The sequence below is a fragment of the Drosophila mauritiana genome, chromosome 2R, assembly GCF_004382145.1.
Source record: "Drosophila mauritiana strain mau12 chromosome 2R, ASM438214v1, whole genome shotgun sequence".
NCBI classification, from domain to species: Eukaryota; Metazoa; Arthropoda; class Insecta; order Diptera; family Drosophilidae; genus Drosophila; species Drosophila mauritiana.
The window spans coordinates 7,131,007-7,152,064 of NC_046668.1; the positions used below are offsets into that span (position 1 = coordinate 7,131,007).

The following is a 21,058-nucleotide window of genomic DNA, read 5'->3' on the forward strand; positions in this document are numbered from 1 at the left end:
ACTTTTCCAACTGATGCCCTTTTTAATACTTAAGGTTGCAAAAATATTACTTTTAGCCAGCATGATAAAGTTTTTGGGATGAATTTGAAATGTATCCTAACTCTTTAAGAAACTAAAAGAGAACAACAATACGAAGGCTAATTTTATAAGGTAAATTTATGAACTTTCAAAGGGTATTTTAAAGATTTAAATTTGTTTGTATTTATCAATAAGTAGTTTGTCTTTAATATATGCATAACAATCACCACGTTACTTTCCCATTTGAATTGCGCGCTCTTTCCAGCAGCAAGTTGGCAGTCCGATAATTGCGTTTTTGGGCTGGCAACACCCTTCAGCTTCAACCAGACATTCAAGTATACAGAATTTTTCTAAAAGAAAGTTGATTGTGAATCGAGCTCTCAAACGAATAGGATCGTCTGCGTTGAATGGAGTTTAATCCGAAATATAAGTGAAATAAATGCCCAAAGTGAAGTAAAAACTAGTGCTAACCAAGAAGCAAAGCATCAGTGAATGAGCGTAACAAAAAAGCAACTTAAAGCCAGTCTTTTTTGTGGCTTTGGCATCGTCAATAATTAAGCCAACAAATTGCTGTGAAAATCGCTATCTAGCGAAAGAAATCAACGGGAAAACTTCTTTCCAAGTTCAAAAATGTGTTATTCACGCGGAATTCAAGAAAGGTCCACCGTTTTCAACGTGGAAAAAGTGCCCGGAGTTGGAACAAAGAAAGACACCCAAATTGGGGCTCCGCGGGGCAGAAAAAAGTCGAAGCGCAGCTGCAGCAACTTTTCTCTACATTTACATCCACATGCATATATGTTCGTGAATAGTGTGCATCGGGTGTACAAAGAAAACGGGTCTTTGTTCTGTCCACGAATCGATGGCCATGCAACAACTACAACCACATGAAGGGTGTGTATTCTTAGCTCCCTTTCCCCTTCCCCTTCTCCTGCCCCTGCACATCTTCTTATCTTCTATTTGTCGTTTGCCTGCTTGTTCGTGTTTGCCCAAGGAGTCAATATGTAAACAATTATCTTATGGATTCTCTCCCTTTCAGATACGTAAGTTGAATGGTACTTTTGAGTCCAACATTCATGGAAATGACTCCAAATGGAAATACATAAGAGGTATGTACAATATGTACATAGGTGTGCTTGGCCTGGAAATGGGTCATCATCATCTTACATATAACACCATGTTAATCTTTAAAGATATATAAATGCAGAGCTCAAATTTAGCAGTTTCAAGTTATTTTAATAACTTACATATATTTATTTTAAACTGGCCCATAATTTAACATACATATATATTATATATATTATATATATTATTATTTTTTCTTGATATTTCCATTGTTTATATAGTGTAACAATAGGAAACATACAAAAATGTTCTGAAGATTAAAAGAACATTTATCAGTACCTACACTTTTGATTTTAACTGTAACCAGGTCATCAGATTAACTCAAAGTTGATGTGATATTGCACAAGTAAATGAAAAGGAACCAATATCAATAAAAGAAAAAGAAACCCATTAAAACTTTCTAACGAAATACAAAAATCAAGTTATGTGCCTAACAATACCCAACATTATAAATTGTATCTTCCCTTTCAGTTTGAATACTTCAAACCGAGCGAAACACTGCCGATTGAGCTTTGCCGATAAGAACCAATGATGGACGATCGAAGATTCGTGATCTGGTCCGGCAGGATTTGGTATTTATGACTACTATTGCACTTGCTACCAAGCTATCGACCCACCTACTCCACCATCAACCTCAGCATTACTAAGTATATCCCAGGCAGTGTAAAAGCGTATCATGCTACCAACCATATTGTCAATATCCTATGAGCATATATCGTTAGATCGTAAGTGTCTTTGCAGGCCCACCAACAATCCAATCCAAACCAAACCAAACTACAACAATCATCGCCGCTAACCAAAAACTTCTTTTTATATGCCATATATATACCATGTCCATATAAACCCATAACCTGCCCAGCAGCCCATGACTTATGAAGCCTTCGCCTTTCAGTGTCCAAGTACCAAACCGCCTACGCCTGCGAAGGTAAGAAACTGACCATCGAGTGCGATCCCGGCGATGTGATCAACCTCATTCGGGCCAACTATGGCCGCTTCTCGATTACCATCTGCAATGACCACGGGAATGTGGAGTGGAGTGTCAACTGCATGTTTCCCAAGTCACTCAGCGTACTGAACTCAAGGTAATGTGAAGATTAATGAACTATTTCAATACAAATCAATCAATTAAGCAGCTTGAATATGGGAAAATTACCCAACTGTATTTACTGATGAACACGTATTTTTCCCATTTTCCAGATGTGCCCACAAGCAGAGCTGCGGCGTGCTGGCAGCCACGAGCATGTTCGGTGATCCCTGTCCCGGGACCCACAAGTATCTGGAGGCGCACTACCAGTGCATAAGTGCTGCCCAAACGTCGACGACTACAAACAGGCCCAGTCCGCCGCCATGGGTGCTGAGCAATGGTCCGCCGATCTTTGGCAACGGCAGTGGACTGATCCATCCGCCAGGAGTTGGAGCGGGGGCGCCGCCCCCGCCGAGACTTCCCACACTGCCCGGAGTGGTGGGTATTAGTGGAAATCCCGGCCTGTTCAACGTACCACCGCAACACACCGCCGTCACGCACTCCACTCCCTCGAGCAGCACGACAGCCGTGGGCGGTGGACGTTTGAAGGGTGGGGCCACCTCCACGACGACCACCAAGCATCCGGCTGGCCGCCATGATGGTCTGCCACCGCCGCCGCAACTACACCACCACCACAACCACCACGGTGAAGACACTGCCTCACCCACGAAGCCGAGCAGCAAGCTGCCGGCTGGCGGTAATGCCACTTCACCGTCCAACACGAGGATACTCACGGGCGTGGGAGGTTCCGGAACCGATGACGGAACCTTACTGACCACAAAAAGCTCACCCAACCGCCCGCCGGGCACTGCGGCCAGTGGATCCGTTGTCGCCGGGAATGGCAGCGTGGTGCGCACCATCAACAACATTAATTTGAACGCAGCCGGGATGTCCGGAGGCGATGATGAGTCCAAGTTGTTTTGCGGCCCCACTCATGCCCGCAATTTGTACTGGAACATGACTCGAGTGGGTGATGTGAATGTTCAGCCCTGTCCTGGCGGAGCAGCCGGCATCGCCAAGTGGCGTTGCGTTCTAATGAAGCGGATGCCCGACTCCGGCTACGATGAGTACGATGATGACTCCAGTTCCACAACTCCTGCGCCCAGCGGCGGCGACTGTCTACACAACAGCAGCAGCTGCGAGCCGCCGGTGAGCATGGCCCACAAGGTAAACCAGCGTCTGCGCAACTTTGAGCCCACATGGCACCCCGCGACACCTGATCTGACGCAATGCCGCAGCCTTTGGCTCAACAATCTGGAAATGCGAGTCAACCAGCGGGACTCCTCCCTGATCTCCATTGCCAACGATATGTCCGAAGTGACCAGTAGCAAAACGCTGTACGGCGGGGACATGTTGGTCACCACGAAGATCATCCAAACAGTGTCCGAGAAAATGATGCACGACAAGGAGACCTTCCCGGATCAGCGACAGCGCGAGGCTATGATCATGGAGTTGTTGCATTGTGTGGTCAAAACCGGCTCCAACCTGCTGGACGAATCGCAGCTGTCCTCTTGGTTGGATCTCAATCCGGAGGACCAAATGCGTGTAGCCACATCCTTGCTAACTGGTCTGGAATACAATGCCTTTCTGCTGGCGGATACGATTATCAGGGAGCGCAGTGTGGTGCAAAAAGTCAAAAATATATGTGAGTTCTTATTGTTTGCATATTTTGCATTTCAATATACTTATAAAAAACTTTATATCATAGTGCTCTCCGTTCGAGTGCTGGAAACCAAGACCATTCAGTCCAGCGTGGTCTTTCCAGATTCGGATCAGTGGCCCTTAAGTTCGGATCGTATTGAGCTGCCACGAGCTGCTCTGATAGACAATAGTGAAGGCGGTCTGGTGCGAATTGTATTCGCCGCCTTCGATCGCCTAGAGTCCATACTCAAGCCCAGCTATGATCACTTCGATCTCAAGAGCTCCCGAAGTTACGGTAAGTCCAAAGAGAACTGAAAAACAGTAGAATAGTATAATCTAAATGTTGTCTTAGTTCGCAATACAGCCATCCTGAGCAACGACAGCGATGTGAACGCGGGGGAGATCCAACAGCGCCTACGCATCCTGAACAGCAAGGTGATCTCGGCCAGCTTGGGCAAGGGGCGTCACATACAACTGTCGCAGCCCATAACCCTGACGCTGAAACATCTGAAGACCGAGAATGTAACGAATCCCACCTGCGTGTTCTGGAACTATATCGACCAGTAAGACTTTAGATCATATGCTGAAGAATTTTTACGAATTAATATTTTTGTTCTAGTGCGTGGTCTGCTAATGGATGCAGTCTGGAGTCCACTAACCGCACACACAGCGTCTGCAGTTGCAACCACCTGACCAACTTTGCCATACTAATGGACGTTGTGGATGAGCACCAGCACTCGTTGTTCACCATGTTCGATGGAAACATGCGCATATTCATCTACATAAGCATCGGCATCTGCGTGGTGTTCATAGTAATCGCCCTGCTAACGCTGAAGCTGTTCAATGGGGTCTTTGTGAAGGTAAGAAACGGCTCCAATCCCTTGCCGCATCAGCGGTCGGGCAGCAGACGCCAGCAAAACAATATTCGCGACCAGACCCACGAGTCCTTGACCCTGACAACGCCAACCAGTCAGTCCAATGTGCCGCCGCCCAGTCATGGGAACACGAACTTTATCCAACACAATTCCATCCGCAACTCACACCGCAACAATCTGAACTACAATGTCCAACAGCAGCAGCAACAGCAACAACAAGTTGTTGCGGCAGCTGCTGCTGCTGTTGTGCTGTCCAATCAGCCGCAGCGAAACATGCAACATGCCATGAACAACTTGAATCTGAATCTGCATCAGCACGGTCAGCAGACGGCGGCTGCTGCAGCTGCTGCTGCCTCAATAGCCGCTGCACTGCAGCAACATGCCGTTCAGGCCAGCAACGCCAGCAACAACCTCAACATCAGCCACAACTATCTGCAGCAGCAGCATGTCCAGCAGCAGCAGCAGCAGCATGGCCAGCAGCCACAGCCACATCCGCACCGCAATCACAACCTTAATGTGGACGGCAATGGATTGGACAACACGAACAACATCATTATGCAGGCCAACATGGACGACTTACAATATAAGTGGTGGTGGTGGTGAAAAAACAGATAAACACAATTTTAGGCTAGGCTAGGCCTTTAGACATATGTATTTATGACCGAGAGACACATGTGATATAATGCTTAAGTAACTTAAATTGTTAATGAACCTCTCTCTGGCAGGACTCAAATATAAGACTCAAAAGCTGTGCTGGGCAGCGATGATCACTGTTGAGATGGCTAAAGGCCATATCCTTACACATCATCGCATCCCAGTAACAGGTTGCACGCGAAGACTCCCACTTATATTTATGTATCGTAGTAATTTGTCATAGCTTAAGATTAGCACACTTTCCCTAAACCAATAATGATAGACTCATTTTCCTTTTTGTTACAAATCATCACTCTGGCATGTTTTACTTAATCTTTTAATCATTTTGAAATACCATAACCCCTTTATGTGCATTGATTGTTTAACAAATTTAACATAGACATCGTACAACTAAATACCTAAAACACTTCTGACTTTCTTTTGTATTTCATTAATTAATAAAATATACAAATGTTGCTAATTTTGTCCTGTAAATATTGCATTTTGTGTTTGTTCATTTAGTTTGTATGTATATTACCTATGTGTTGTGCTTGTTTCGTGTTCTGTTCATTGTTTTATTCGTATTCGTATTACTCTTAGTCTTTGGATTTTCACCACCACCCACCAAAATTATTGTAAATCAAGTTCTAAATTAAGTTCGACTATCAAATCTGACACCTATTTTTCAAAACGTTTAAGATTATCAATTTCCCTAAAATATCTAAAAGCTCCCTGACGATCGAATCTTTAGGGTCCTTCTGCTGGTGCTGCTTAAAGAAAAATTTGCACTGACTTCTCAAACTTATATTAACTCTTCACTCTGTCTTCTCTTTAACTGTCCACTCCAGTCCGCGCGCACCTCGATCTATACCAGCATTTACCTTTGCCTCCTGGCCATCGAGCTGCTCTTTCTACTGGGCATTGAACAGACCGAAACAAGCATTTTCTGCGGCTTCATTACTATTTTCCTACACTGTGCCATCCTATCGGGCACCGCCTGGTTTTGTTACGAAGGTAAGAAGGCCGAATTTCGTCTACACTTTGCAGCTCTAACCCATTGCCTCTGCAGCCTTCCATTCGTACTCAACGCTCACCTCGGACGAGCTCCTGCTGGAGGTGGATCAGACGCCCAAGGTGAACTGCTACTACCTCTTGTCCTACGGACTGTCGTTGAGCGTGGTGGCCATCTCGCTGGTCATCGATCCCAGCACCTATACTCAAAACGATTATTGCGTGCTGATGGAGGCGAATGCCCTGTTTTATGCCACCTTTGTAATACCAGTGCTTGTCTTCTTTGCGGTAAGTTACATAAATATAATTTGGAGCTTTAAAAGCGCAGCTACCATTTTAAATGAATTCACTTTTACAGGCCGCCATTGGTTACACATTCCTCTCCTGGATTATAATGTGCCGCAAAAGTCGCACGGGTCTAAAGACCAAGGAACACACCCGCCTCGCTAGCGTGCGGTATGATATTGAAAATCCATATACACTTTAAAGATCCTTTGATAACCATCTACCTCAAATCCTAGGTTCGACATACGCTGCTCCTTTGTGTTCCTCTTGCTGCTCAGCGCTGTTTGGTGCTCGGCCTACTTCTATTTGCGAGGAGCCAAAATGGACGACGACACGGCTGATGTGTATGGATACTGCTTCATCTGCTTCAACACATTGCTGGGACTCTATATCTTCGTGTTCCATTGTATTCAAAACGAAAAGATCAGGCGGGAGTATCGGAAGTATGTGAGACAGCACGCTTGGTTGCCCAAGTGCTTGCGCTGCTCGAAAACATCAATTTCCTCGGGCATTGTTACCGGCAATGGACCCACAGCCGGAACCCTATGCAGTGTTTCCACGTCCAAGAAGCCTAAGCTGCCGTTAGGAGTAAGCGAAGATGTGCATGACGATCCCCAGCAGCAACAGCAGACACCTGTGCCCATCACAGAGGATGCCATTTTGGGAGCCACCTCTGATTGTGAACTAAACGAGGCCCAGCAAAGAAGAACCCTAAAGAGTGGGCTAATGACGGGCACACTACAGGCTCCACCGCAGACCCTTGGCGGTCATGTTGTGCTCGAAAGAGGCAGCACTCTACGCTCCACCGGCCATGCTTCACCCACCAGCTCTGCCGGGTCCACGCACCTGATTTTTGCCCACAAGCAACAACAACAGCAGCAGCAACAGGGGCCTTTGGGCGAGTCTTACTACCATCAGCCGGACTACTACAGCTGGAAGCAGCCATCAACTGGAACAGGAGGTTTGAAAACACCGCGGGAGTACTACAATAATGCGGGTGCTGCTGCATCCTCGCCGCAACAGGCGCACGAGGTATTCTACTGGACTCAAAAGCCGAACAGCGGCCAACATGGCAAAAAGAAGAGGGGCGCCGGAGGAGTTCCCGCCTCGCCGAGTGGATCTCTGCACAGTCGCACTGCCGCCGCCTCCCAGGTGCTGTTCTATCCATCGTACAAGAAGACTAAGCCTGGCCAGCCAACAGGCTATCCGCAATACGCGGAGGCGTTGGACCCACCACTAGCCACTGGCAATGCGGCTGCCTACTACCAGCAGCAGCAACAGATGCGTCGCCAGCAGCTACATCAGCAGCAGCAACAGCAGCAGCAGCAACTCTCCTCGGACGAGGAGCAGGCCGAGCAACATGCTCACCTGTTGCACCTGCAACGACGAGCTGGTAGCCAGCAGCAGCTCCCTGCTCCGCCGCCACACATGGCGCAGTACCAGCAGGAGTTTATGCAGCGCCAGTATAGAAATAAGCATTCCAACTGTGATCTGGGCATGGGCGATGCCTACTACAACCAGGGCAGCGTCGGCGGCGCGGATGGTGGGCCGGTCTACGAGGAGATCCTCAGCAACCGCAACTCGGATGTGCAGCATTACGAGGTGGGTGACTTTGATGTGGACGAGGTGTACAACAACAGCGTTGGCACTGGCGTCTTCAACAACATGAGAGCGGCTGTGGCCGCCGGCGGCAGTCGGTACGGCGGCGGAAGCCTGAGTGGCGGCAGTGTCTCGTCCAGGAGCCAACAGCAGCAGCTCAAGAAGCAGCAGCAACAACAGTCGCTGGCTCAGCAAAGATCGGTTCGACGCTGCACGGCGGATGACGATGACGACGAAGACGAGGAGGAGGATGAGGAGGCAACGGCCGCGGAGCAATTGCACGACAGCGTCTGTGATGAGGATGAGGAGGAGGACGAGAGCGATTTGGAGGATGATGCTCATGGATTGCCACCCCAGAGCGATGAGCGGATGCGTCGTCTGATGGCGATGCAGGACGAGGATTTTAAGCGGCGGTTTCAGTAAGTACTTCTCATGTTTGGCTATCTGAAGGTTACAAAAATATCGACCCTATATAAACATTATATTCCATTTAACCCCTTTACAGGCGTCAGCTGCGCAAGCATGGAGCGCCCCTTGACTACGGGGCTTTGCCACCAGGAGCAGGTCCGCAACCCGAGCACAACGGTGCGGTTTTTGGGGTTAGCGGCGGCGTTGGTGAGGGCTCCATGCGTGGCGCATTCCGGCAGCAGCAGCAGCAGCAAGCACTGAATGCCAAGTCGCCAGGCGGCCGTTTGGCGGTAAATGAGCTATTCGGTCACGGCAACTTGGGACCACCGCTGCCGCCGGCGAATCAGACGCCCGCGCAGAAGCGCCAGCAGCTACAGAAACTGTCACCACAGTCCACCACATCATCGTCGTCGCATACATCACACAGCAACCCCAATCCGCATCCTCACCAGCTAACCCATCCGCATCCTCATCAGCATCCCCCGCACCATCAGCAGCGCCACCTGTCGGCCATGCTCGATGAGAACAACACGGTGCGATGTTATCTGGAACCACTGGCTAAGTGATCAGTTAACGCAACTCCCCCGGAACAGTCTTAGGCAAAAATTGTAGCTTAGGATCTCTAGCTATACCTAGTATTAGTCGTTAGTCGAAATATGGAGCATTGTGTGAAACAACATGCTGTCATGCTATACGTGCAGTGATTCGAAAATCCCAAAACTTTATAAATGTATATGAAATAACTCAAACCTAGACCATAGGGCACATCCATCCCCCTGCGGTGCCGTGCAAGCTTAACCAAAACTCGAGCGGTGAGGGGTTGGAATTGGAATTGGAATCGGGCCCTTCGACTTGCATGCATTTTATACCAACTTGGAAATCGATATTAAATATAAATGTATGTACCATATATGTATGATGTATTGTAATACATGTCACCACATGCCATTTTTAAATACTTAAAAACTAATTTAAACAACCAGAAAATCAAGTATATATATATGGATGTATGTATATGTATAAGATCTAGGAACTGTATGTACATGATATATAGAATGCAGGCGAATTATGTTTTACGTATTTTGTAAGGAATCAATTGTTTTTGATTTACGCTGATTATGCTCGTAAGATATATATATATACACAGGCTTAAGATTTGTTTTGTGTTTCATAAACCAAAAAGATATCCTACGTTTCGAAAGATTGTCATTTCTTGCTATCCAGCTGCCGTTTTCCACCTATACAACTAAAAGTCCTTCCAACTGCGAATCAAGAGGAAAAAAAGTCGTTAGGGGAAGTAATACATTGCCATTTTGTTGCTGCATTTCAGCTACGTTGTAAGCAAACCAGAGCGAAGCATTTGAAGTGTACATTTTCATCAATCTAGATGCTTTAAGCACACAAATAGGGGCATTTACTTTATATTTTTGAGATACAGAGAGAGAGAGCTCGTGAAATGCTTTATTATTTTACAAAACCGATACAGCATACGGAAATGAAATACCTATATAGCAAAGAAAGATTTCAACCAAACCTCACTTGTTAACTAGGAACTAACTGAAAACTCTTTAAACATTAGCCAGCTGAAATCCAATCCACACACTAAACTGTACTCTATTCCTACTCCCCGAATGGCATTCTCCCTAGAATTTCACGCATGTGTACAAAAACCAAATAAAATATAGTGCAAACAAGATGATTACCATATATGTCGTACATACCAAGCCAAGGAAGCTCCGTGGGGCAGCAGGCCCAGCTCGATCCCATTTGATCTGATCCGATTCGATCCGATCCGATCCGATCAGCAAGTTAAACTTGAAGGAAACATTAGCACACAATCGATAAAGTTAGTAACTAAGCACCCGCAGCATGCCACACATAAAGTGTCTAAATTGGATCGGAAATCGAGTGTTTGGACGAGGAATACGGAATAGCAGATATTGAATGTATAGTGTTGCGCCTCCTAGAACTTTACTTATAAATAATAAAGCAGATTTATCAGATACGAATATATATATGTGCGTGTATATTGACGATGCAAGCCACTGCAATCCCCCTCTTTTGTCACCACATTCTCGCGAAATTGATTCTAGACCTAGGCATTGATAAATCTGAGATTTTGAATGACACACAAATCGAAACTGAAAACCAGACGCCCAAATCAAAGTTCATAAAAAGCCCGATGAAAATGTTAATGTACACAATTTTTTCTATTTAAGACAAAATATAAGAAATGGATTGCATTTTACTGTAAATGACAAATAAGTGTTTTCTTGGGATATTGGGTTCAAAATTTAAAAGAGGTGCTTAAATTAATAGTTTGCTTTTAAAAATGGTCTGAAATTCCTCGTAAGCTAAGTGCTATGCAAAAGAAAGTTAAGGAAACTTCGTTAACTTTCTTTATTAATACGAATATTATATATCAGGATACAATACAAAAAATTAAAAAAGTAACGAATTTTTTAATATTTTTGAATGGTTTTTGAATAATAAGGTATTTTGTTATTTGACGCATATGGTCACTCTAAGCTATTAGTAATCTCTTACATTGGAAAAACAAATGTTTAGATCGTAGTTTATTAGAATGACGGAGTTCCAGTGGCCCTGGGAGTACACCTTCCCACCCTTCTTTACGTGAGTTCCGACCATAAGATGCTCCATCACTCGACTAACCCCCGGATATTAGACTACAGCCCCACGAAGAAACCAGGCAGCAGCAGCTGAAGGTCTGGACAGATCTCTTTCTCAAATACCTCAGGCACACGAATAGGTTTACGCTCAGCATTGGGGACCAGAACTCGCCGCTGTTTCACAACGAATCCCTGAAGCGCCGCCTCTCGCCAGAGCTCGTCCTGGCCATCCTGGGCGAGCTGGAGCGGAGCGGGCATGCGAATCCACTGGACAAGCGACGCCAGGAGTGGCAGGTGTACTGGTTCACACTCGAGGAGTATGGCAACATGGTGTACGACTGGGTGCAGGAAACGGGCCAGACGAACACCATCTGCACGCTGTACGAGATCGCCTCCGGCGAGAACACCTCTCACCTGGACTTTCACGGCGTGGACGAGGCGGTGCTGCTCAGTGCCCTCCGGTTGCTGGAGGAAAAGGGCAGGTGTGAGCTGATCGAGATGGACGGCAGCCACGGCGTTAAGTTCTTCTAAGTGTCCATGCTAATTGTTTACCTTGTCTTGTGGAATTATGTCCTATTGAATTAAAGTAGTGTAAAATGAACATATTTAATACTTTTTTATTACCTGCCATTGCAGTCTCGACATTTCAAACTACTTCTACGCATGCAAACGTGCCCCACTAGCCACAAAACGAGTGTTGCTTCTTGGCCATCGCAGTGGAGGATGCTCTTCGGCTGCAAATGCAAAGCACAGCGAGGAGCTCTGCACAGCCGGCTGAGTCGTGGTAGCTGGTCGTGAAGGAAGGGAAGATCCTATCAAATTGCCAGTTCAGCGCTGGTTAGTCTGTCCATGATACTGCTACGCTACTAAGCTGTCGCAGCATTTATCCGCTGTTCTCGTCCAATCGTAATAGTAATCGGACAATATGCTCGAACCAATGCCACTGCAGAGTTCACCGTCATGGATGTCCCTCATCATCTGCCCACTGCGTTTGTGCAGCACCATGTGGTAGGACCGACACTTGCGCGGTGCGTAGGAGGTGTCGAATCTGGGATCGTGCCACCGATAGACGTGACGCAGTGGGGCGAGCCAGGTGCCAACGGAGACATCCTCGGACCCATAGGGCGACAGCAGTTGAGAGTTATTGACAATGTAGTCACACAGACTTCGGGACAGAACGTATCCCCCGCCCAGTGCATACGGCAGGTAGTTTTTGCTAAGGTAGTAACTGGACTCCTTCCACTGGCCCTTCGTTTTAATTGTGGATCGGCCGTTAAAGTAACCCCAATAAAGCTGAGGCAACACATGGTCCCTATACTCCGACCTCTTTCGCAGCAACTTGCGATCGTAGGAAACCAGCGTATTGACCAGACTGTCCAGCTTAACATAGGTATCATCGTCCACTTTCAGCACATACGAGAACTCGTAGTGGCGTCTCAGGACATCGAGGGACTGCATGAGCTTCGCCGTAAGATTCCTGTATGTGTCATGGTGCTGGTTTAACAGCAAGAGATCGTTGTGCTGCTTCTGCTCCTTCTCCAGCTCCGCCAGCGCCGAGCTGCTTAAATCTAGCGTGCCGATGGAAAATACGTGCTTCACGGTGATCAGCCTTTTGGTCTTTGGAGGATCTTCCGTCAGCAGACTTTGCTGCCAATTCGTGTACTGCCTTAGCCGGCTCGCCTGCTCCGCCACCAGCTCCACCTGCAAGTGGCCCTGGGCGTTGAATGTCGGAAGATAAATCAGCTCCTCGGGCAGGTAGGGCTGTGTGAGGGATTGGCCGGCATTTGCCAGCCAGGTGCTCCGTATCGCGTTTCTCTCATCGGCATTGTGCGGTGCGCTGAGCACCAACACCATAAGGAAGAGGTTCGGGTGCGGCTCCAGGTGGGGGATTCTGCTGCGGTGCGCCGGACATTGGTCTACGGAGCTGAGTATCTTTGTGATGAAACTACCGAAGAAGAAGGCAGTTATGGCTGTGAAGAAAGTCACTAAATTATTTAATCGCCTCATTTATGTGTTGTTTTGACTAGAGAGACCGTGAAACAGTCGCGAAAATATACCATGATTACTTGGGTATCGCAAATTTGTTCATTGATTCTCTTGCTTGCATTGAATAATCATTAATTTTGGTATTAATATCAATTGGGGAGCAAATTAGTATACTGGCTTAAAAATAAGTATAAGTAAGTTAAATAAAGTTTGCACAAACAATATAGTTTAAAAATTCGAATTCGGAATCGCTGCACTAAAGCATTTCAATTCGTAAGCAAGACCGCGAGTAAGACCGTACTTCTATCCCCTTCACAATAACGGAATCCTGATTGCCGCCCAATGCGAGTTATATTAAACTGAGTTGGCAGTCTTGTACTATATTTTTGTTGACTAAAGAGTGTAAAAACATATTCTGAATAAGTAAAAAGTAGTAATCGTATTAAGATACTGGGTTGAAATTGGCGCTAATCGAGACCTATTACAGCATGGACGACATGATGCGGTCGATGGACTGTCTAAAGATGGCAGCGACGTTTCACAACGCGGCTCTGGCGTCCACAACGTGCACGAGCAGGACTTTGGGCAAGGATCGGGAACCTATATGGGTGGAGGGGAGTAGTAAGACACCTGAGCCACCATTACCGGAAGAAAGCCCAGCACCAGAGCCCAAGAACGAAATTCCCCTGCGGCCCGAAACCGATTTTGAGCCTAATATATCCTGCTTTCCCGACCTACAGGCTATCAACGCCAGCATTGTTAGGCGGGAGCTGGCGGAGGAGGGCAAGAGGTGTGTCCGCCAGCAGCTAAAGGCGATAAAGGACAAACAGGACGCCCTGCGCATGTCGCGAGAGACGCAGCAAAGGAAGGAGGAACGCCAGAGCGACCAGTTGCAACAAAAGGCGCTGCGGGAACGCAATGAAAGTCTTCTTATCCAGAAAGCTGACCAGATGACTGCAGCACAACTAGAGGCCCATCAGCGTGAGCAATCGGCACAGCGCCAACAGATTGACCAGAAGCTGCACAAATTGGCCCTGGAAGGCGTGTCCCGCTGTCAAAGGAGATTCAACCAGAAATACGAGGGCATCGCCAAAATTCTGCTTTCTCTGGATCAAGAGACGGTCAAGGTGTGCGCCGCGCAAAACGCACAGCTCAAAGAGTTGGGACAGAAATTTGAACAGCTCGTGAGCTCCGTTAAGATGGGCAATTGCGAGATGCAAAGCCAATTCCTCTGTTCCATCATCAAGGCGGAAGAGTGCTGCAAGAGCCTGGATGCTCTGGAGATGGACATCATTAAGCAGCTGGCCGAGTTCTCCGAACAGATCCAGCAGCAGCTCAAAATGGAGGCCGCCAAGAAGCTGGAAGAAGAGCGGCAAAAGCAGCAGCAGCAGCAGGAGGAGCAGCGACAAAAGCTGGAGGAGCAACAAAAGCTGGAGGAGCAGGAAAAGCTAAGGAAGGAAAAGGAGGAATCGGAGGCTAAGGAAAAACAACAAGAAGCCGAGACTGCCAAGGCCGAAGCAGCCAATGTTCACGCTCCGCTGGAGCCAAAATCCCAAGATGTGCCACCGGCGCCCACAGCGTCATCTACTTGTGTTCATCCTGACCGTCTGAAGTTCTACAACGATATCCTAGCACTGTATCAGTCCAAAGTGGATGCCATAAAGCCGCTGCAAACGGAGGAATCGCTTAAGCAGTATCGCACCGGTTGCCAGAGGGCAATAAACCTGCCGCTCAACGCCATTTCAGCAGTTAGTCCGCAGCATCTAGCCCAGAACTTTGACAAACTGTACAGCTTCTTTGCCGGCCAGCCTACCAAGGTGATGAATGGAGGCACCATAACTATAAACGACCATCCGCTGGCCCGAGACTACTGCATGCTACTCATGGCCAAGAAGTTTGTCAGTCAAACGGAGACTGCCATATGCAGCAATCCCCAGGCCGCCTTTCCCTTTGCCTCCGTGATAATAACTTTTTGGAAGCTGTTGCCGGATTTCGGCAAGGTTTTTCTCGCCTACATGTACAAAGAGTCGCCCTTTCTGGTGCCCTACGTTATACCCCAGCAGCAGGGACAGACTCCGGAGCAGTATCTGAAGACCATAGGCTATCGGCTGACGGACAAAAACGAGCTGGAGAAACCGGACATTTACCTTAAGCGTCAAACGGGAATCGCTCGGCTCTACGCAGCTGTGATCATAAGTCAAGGGCGAAAAGCAGCTGGACCGGATGAGTGCTTCGAGCTGAATGAGGGATGGCTCTGGCTAGCGCACATGGTGCATGTGAAACCATTGCCCGATATTAGTGCTACCATGATCATGGAGATTCTCCAGACCCTCGGCTTCGAGTTGTGGCGCACCTACGGCAAGCAGTTCGTCAAGCTACTGCTCTACATTCAGAATATCTACATGCCTCAGCTGGCAGCCTACGACGAGGGCGGTCCGAAGACACGGCTAGAAATGCTCCTGGCCAAGTTCCTGCGTGAGCGGCAGATTGCACAGGCCGTTGGAGTTTTGCCTCCAGGATTTTGGTAGGCATGCGGTGTTAGTTAGTTCTGTTAAGTTAGTGTTTTTAATAGAGTAATGTGATCATTGTATTAAGGGGACATGTATTCATTCAGTAAATAGAGAAAACTTGCTTGTTAACGCACACGTTTCATTTCCAGAAATGCAACAATTAAAAGCCACAACTTTATTGATTGAAGGGTAGCTAGAAGGCAGAAATCAATTTCAAACTCATTTCAAACAAACTACGCGGAGGACTAGTCATCGTCCTCATCTTCCAGATCCAGGTCATCCAGTTCGCCGGCCAGATCAACAAAGAGATCCTTGTTGATGGGGGCAGCATCGTTGGCGGGTGCAGACGACGATGAGCCATCCTCGTCGGCCGCTGCGTCCTCGGCTGCGGCGGTTTTGGCTGCTTCTGTTGCCTGGTCCAGTAGTCGATTGGTGGAGGCAATGGTGCCCGAGCCGTCCACCTCCTTGGCGGCCAGCGACAGGGCAGCCAGATCCAGTTCCTTGAACTCGACGGCATTATCGTCGTCGTCCTCCCTGTTGTAGATGTCGAAAGCAGCGTCGCCCTCCTCCATGGGTCCGTCGTCGACCAGATCCGGATTGAAGCTGAACATTTCGCGACCAGAGATGCCGAACTGTTTGCCCTTGCTGAAGTCGCTCTTCTTGCGCTCTTCCTCGGCAGCCATCTTGGCCTTCTTCTCGGCAATCTTGCGCTTCTTCCAGGCGAGGAAGGACTCCAGGGTGACGCGTGTCTGGTTGGGACCGAGGGCAGCGCGCTCCTTCTCAATTAAATCGACCAGCGAGATTTCCGTGGGCTTTTCCTCCTTCTTCTTATCGCGCTTCAGCACATAGCCAGCTGGCAAGGCGTGACGGTAGATGCACTTTCCGCCATTGGGGCACTCCCAGAACCAACCGTACTTCGATTTTTCCACAGCTTCCAGGAAGAATTTGCAAATCTAAAATATGTGTGAGGTTAGTTTTGAGTTTTAAGCAGTTTTTGAAACTTAAACCCACAATATCCGTGGTGGGACGTTGCTTTTCGCCGGAGCTCTTCTTCTCGACCACCTCCTTCAGCTTGGCATCGTCCCAGTTGGTCATCGGATCGTCCTCGTCGCGCATGTCCACATAGATGGACCGCTTTTCGACCTTGTTCTCCAGGGAAAGGTCGTGGGAGAACTTGCACTTGTCGCCCTTGGTGCAGGTGCCCTGTTTGAAGAAGGCGCAGACCACCGACTTGGGATCGGTGCCCTTCTCCACCTTCTGGGTCTGTACCGGCTTGAAGATCAGCGCCATCTCGCGCTGCTCGGCCAGCTTCTTCTCCTTCTCCTCCTTGCGCTTGTCGCCATCCTGGCGGGGATGCTGTCCGCCGGACTGAACCTGCTTCTGCACCTGCTGGATGAACTTCTGCTGCTTGTTGCCCTTCTTGTTCTTTAGCCCGAAGGTCTTGTCCTGTCGATGGAATTACACTTGGTCAGTTCAATTTGGATCTTATTGAATTTCTCCCTGCCGGGTTTCCACATCACGAATTTACGAAGAGGGGGGCTCTCCCATCGGCTTTCCGGTTACGAAGCCTACCTCAATGACTTTCTCCTTCTTTTTCTGCTCCGTCTTCTTGCTGGGACCTGGTGGCGCCTTTTTGGGTGGCATCTTCGGGCAGGATACGGGAATTTAATAACTTAAATGTAGAAATAAAGTTCAATCGAAGTTTTTTGCACAACCACGCTGGAACAAGAGGCCCTGCCAGTGTGACCAGAGTAGGGGGGTCAGCATATCTCAGGAAGCTGGCTATCATATTAATATTAATTTAATAATTGTGCTTTTAAAAATGCAGTTACTGAGTATATGATTTCTTGGCCAGCAAATATTAATAAATAAATGAAATGTGCGTTAACTGCACACTTTTTAACAGAGTGGCTTAAAACAAAACTTAGGTTTTCAGCACACATTTAAACCATCCAATGAATGTTTACATGGGTTCAAGACTTGGCTTAATGTAGAACTGATTAAACTTATTTTTAATATTTATTATCTTACTTATATTTTGAATGGCCGTTCGAGTTACAACTTTTAAAAGAAATACTCGTTAAAAATATATAGAAAGTGACTGTTTCAGCATCATAGCGACTATTTTACAGATTTCACACGAACACCATCTAGCGGCGTCGGCATTACCTTTACCTTAGTAACTTAAAGTTACCTTTAAGTTATATCCGATCCATAGAGCGATTTGAATAATATTTGGTATTTGCGTTTTTATAATCTATATGTGTAGTCCAAACTATGTAGGTCTTTTAGTTTCCGAGATCGGACACGGATTGACCGGCGGACGAACATGGGCATGTCGATCCTGATCCAGAATATATATACTATAGCTACGGAAATGCTGCCGTTCTTCCTTAACATAGCATTGAACAAATCTTGTATATATAGTATTCCCATTAAAATAACTAAAACCGTCTTCTAATCGAAATCCCATCGCTAAACTTGATAAGTTTTCTCTCACTGTACCATCTCGCTCACCAACACACATGCAGCAACGAGCGAGAGAGCAACGGCGTGTCTCTTCGTGGGTGGCCCTTAATTCGACGTCATCTTCTTGGGTGGTCCATATTAGCCGGCCTGTTCTCTCTCTCAAGAGCGAGCGAGTGCGATGCATGTGGATAGGTGCCCCATTGATCATTTTCTCGTTTGATAGTGCGTGACGTCTCTGGGCAGCCGTCTCGCTCGCACTAATTTATGCCGCCCGAATGGTGGGGCGCCCATTTTTTGATTCTTCTTCTGCTGCTCACTCGCGCTCATTTATTCGAGCATAAAATTAGCAATTATTTGTTTTTCTTGCCGCCCCTCGTCTCTGTGTTTTTTATTCCCTACGCTCCTGGGCGATCGACGTGTGTGGCCCTCCACATCCCATTTGCGATCGGAGCGGATTGTGGGGCATTATTGGCCCCTGTCTTTGTGCCGCTTTTAAGCATACATATTCGGTTTTCTAGGAATCCGGCGATCCTAGTGCGCCAAACGTTCGCAAAGCTCGGCTTTATTATTATCGTTCCGAGGAAAGCGAAATTAGGTTTTTATTTCGGGTAGGGCCTGGGAATGCGGATGGGGGTTAAGGCTTGGAGACCAAGCACACACCCAAAAGAAAAAAACTCTTTTTAACATTTAAAATTTTATTTTTTGTCGAGATCTTCAAGGGTCCGGCATCCTAGGTGAAGGGGCCTGGGGGAATCAGCTCCTACTACAACTACTATAATTTTGGAAAATGTTTAACTTATTATTCTTGATTATTTCCATCGGAATTAAAAAACAATTTTTTTCTGGCACTTACACTGGCTGAGTGGTGGGTATCTGATAGTCGAGAAACTTACAGCTTTTATTGTCGTTTTTTATTTAATTTTTGAATAAAACTGCAACTAGTACAGCAAAAGCTGGCTCCCAAAATGGATATATATCTTTTCGCAACGTATGTATATATTGACTTTCTTCAGTTTCTTTGACATTCGAGAGTCCAAGACTGACGTTTTACCCATTCACGATCTCATCTTCGGTCTTAGACAGCAGAGAATGGGCAGAGGTTAGTTAACTTAGGGGTAATCATCAGCCTACTCAAAGGAACAAGCGAAACTACGAACAGAAAATAAAAAACGTGCAATCAATACGGTTTTAGAAAAGAAAAAATATAAAAAATTACGTTGTTTAAGATTGAAGATTGCGAGTTTTGGGAATCGAGAAGGAATGTTAAAGGCTAGAGCCCCGACTATCAGATACCTATTACTCAAAATACTTGTATTCCTACAACAAACATAGTCTTTTATCCTGCAAGTTTTCGTTTTCTACTATGATTTATATGATTAAAATATATGATATTTCTAAAATCCGTTGTATTTAAAAATGTAACAGTTTATAACTATTACAGCACCTGGTCAACTTCTTCGATGCCATCTCGGATATTTTCAAGCCGTTCTTCGCTGTAATTGGCCCAAAGAACGTAGAATTGCCCAGCGGCAGCAATAAAATTATGACAAGCAACGGCAGCAACATCAAATGTTGGCAACAATTATTGCGTTGTTGACAGCAAGATAGATAGCAATCATTTGCATCGCCATCGCTGGAAAAACCGAACCACCAACAGCAATTGTTTGCGGCTGTTGGGCGTGTAATTTACAGCGCCAAGATCAAAAAACAAGATGCATGTTGCAAGTTGCAGATTGCAGGCGCAACGAAAGGGGAGCAGCACACGAGCAACATGTTACTTTTGACAATATAACGCAACGGCGTGGCGACAACCAACTGGGAGCATCTCGGATCGGCCGTATATATATCTGTATATATATGTACATATGTGCTTGTGTGCTGGGGATACGTATCCCCCAGACATCGGAGGCATTCGGATTTCACGGTGGTCCCGGCATCTCCATCCCAGGCTTAGTTTCTGCTGTCAATCTTTGGCAAAAGGCAAATGCTGCTACTGTTTGCCGCAGACACAGGCACAGATACAGATACAGATACAGATACAGATACAGATACATATACATATACAGATGCAGTCCGATCGTATAATTGCATATAGCGCCAGTGGAAGTTCCGGTCGGTTGGCTTTTTTTTGCCCGTTGCACGCGCTTTCTTTTTTGTGCGGCGCCGCCGACAGACGGGGCTACACTGGGAGAAATAATCGTGTTTTGTTAGTTTTAGTAATCTTAAGAAGCCACTGTCTAATGAAATCTTTTGTAATTCTAATTATCTTTTAGATGGTATAATATCAGATTTATATATTTTGAGAATATCATATTTGCTTTCTAAAAAAAATTTTTTTTAAATTTCTTTAGAATATGTTTCACCGAATTTATACTATGTATATAATTTGCACGGATTAAAATATAATACACTTTCCGCATACCCTATGCTTCGATTTTATTTAAAAATGCGCAATCCTACTCAATCAAAATTTTACCATTGACTTAGGATCTGTCAAAGACCAAAATCTGAATTTTTCTTTTAAATATAAGCTATAGAAAAGTCTAAAGTTATTTGCCTTATAATTATATTCCAAGTTTTCTAACATAACTAATAATGTCTTGCTGCATGACATATTTTCCTAATTTAATAGATATAGATTTATTATTATGCAAATTTTCGCTGCGTGCTGCTGTGTATGTGTGATTGGTGAATGGCATGTTGCCACCCAAGTTGCCAGTTGGCTGGCCAAGACTTAATAGCCGCTTTCATTGGCCAAAAGCCTGATAAAAGACCGCACACGAAGCTCTTCTTCGGAGCCAAGTCAGTCGTGGCTGTGTGGTGGTTTCGTGGGTTTGATGGTTGCTG

At 46.4% G+C, this 21,058-nt stretch overlaps 5 protein-coding genes across 6 annotated transcripts; 3 read left to right on the top strand and 2 right to left on the bottom strand.

The window, feature by feature from the left end:
- The first annotated feature begins 366 nt into the window (after nucleotides 1-366).
- LOC117136737 (latrophilin Cirl) lies at nucleotides 367-10,312 on the top strand. Of its 2 annotated transcripts, none has more exons than XM_033297768.1 (12): nucleotides 367-909; nucleotides 1,055-1,124; nucleotides 1,612-2,222; nucleotides 2,338-3,809; nucleotides 3,873-4,100; nucleotides 4,158-4,368; nucleotides 4,425-4,665; nucleotides 6,162-6,327; nucleotides 6,383-6,612; nucleotides 6,683-6,780; nucleotides 6,846-8,627; nucleotides 8,714-10,312. In XM_033297768.1, exons 3-12 carry the CDS (start codon nucleotides 2,188-2,190, stop codon nucleotides 9,180-9,182), a joined length of 4,932 nt encoding a protein of 1,643 aa, XP_033153659.1. In that variant the 5' UTR covers nucleotides 367-909; nucleotides 1,055-1,124; nucleotides 1,612-2,187; the 3' UTR covers nucleotides 9,183-10,312. The 2 variants fall into 2 exon arrangements, with proteins under 2 accessions (XP_033153659.1, XP_033153660.1); XM_033297769.1 differs by having other exon boundaries at nucleotides 4,170-4,368.
- A 746-nt stretch (nucleotides 10,313-11,058) lies between these two features.
- On the bottom strand, nucleotides 11,059-13,293 carry LOC117136740 (beta-1,3-galactosyltransferase 6). The gene is made up of 2 exons (XM_033297772.1): nucleotides 11,871-13,293; nucleotides 11,059-11,819 (listed from the first exon to the last, which is right to left on the bottom strand). Exon 1 carries the CDS (start codon nucleotides 13,251-13,253, stop codon nucleotides 12,105-12,107), a length of 1,149 nt encoding a protein of 382 aa, XP_033153663.1. The 5' UTR covers nucleotides 13,254-13,293; the 3' UTR covers nucleotides 11,059-11,819; nucleotides 11,871-12,104.
- On the top strand, nucleotides 11,158-11,847 carry LOC117136741 (vacuolar protein-sorting-associated protein 25). The gene is made up of 2 exons (XM_033297773.1): nucleotides 11,158-11,250; nucleotides 11,303-11,847. The coding sequence occupies exons 1-2, from the start codon at nucleotides 11,201-11,203 to the stop codon at nucleotides 11,775-11,777; spliced, it is 525 nt and encodes a 174-aa protein (XP_033153664.1). The 5' UTR covers nucleotides 11,158-11,200; the 3' UTR covers nucleotides 11,778-11,847.
- Nucleotides 13,294-13,569: 276 nt separating the features above from the next.
- LOC117136738 (nucleoporin Gle1) lies at nucleotides 13,570-15,871 on the top strand. Its single transcript, XM_033297770.1, has 2 exons — nucleotides 13,570-13,662; nucleotides 13,720-15,871. The coding sequence occupies exon 2, from the start codon at nucleotides 13,721-13,723 to the stop codon at nucleotides 15,758-15,760; it is 2,040 nt and encodes a 679-aa protein (XP_033153661.1). The 5' UTR covers nucleotides 13,570-13,662; nucleotide 13,720; the 3' UTR covers nucleotides 15,761-15,871.
- Nucleotides 15,872-15,902: 31 nt separating this feature from the next.
- LOC117136739 (zinc finger CCCH domain-containing protein 15 homolog) lies at nucleotides 15,903-17,497 on the bottom strand. Its single transcript, XM_033297771.1, has 3 exons — nucleotides 17,315-17,497; nucleotides 16,754-17,188; nucleotides 15,903-16,695 (listed from the first exon to the last, which is right to left on the bottom strand). Exons 1-3 carry the CDS (start codon nucleotides 17,384-17,386, stop codon nucleotides 15,988-15,990), a joined length of 1,215 nt encoding a protein of 404 aa, XP_033153662.1. The 5' UTR covers nucleotides 17,387-17,497; the 3' UTR covers nucleotides 15,903-15,987.
- Nucleotides 17,498-21,058: the final 3,561 nt, after the last annotated feature.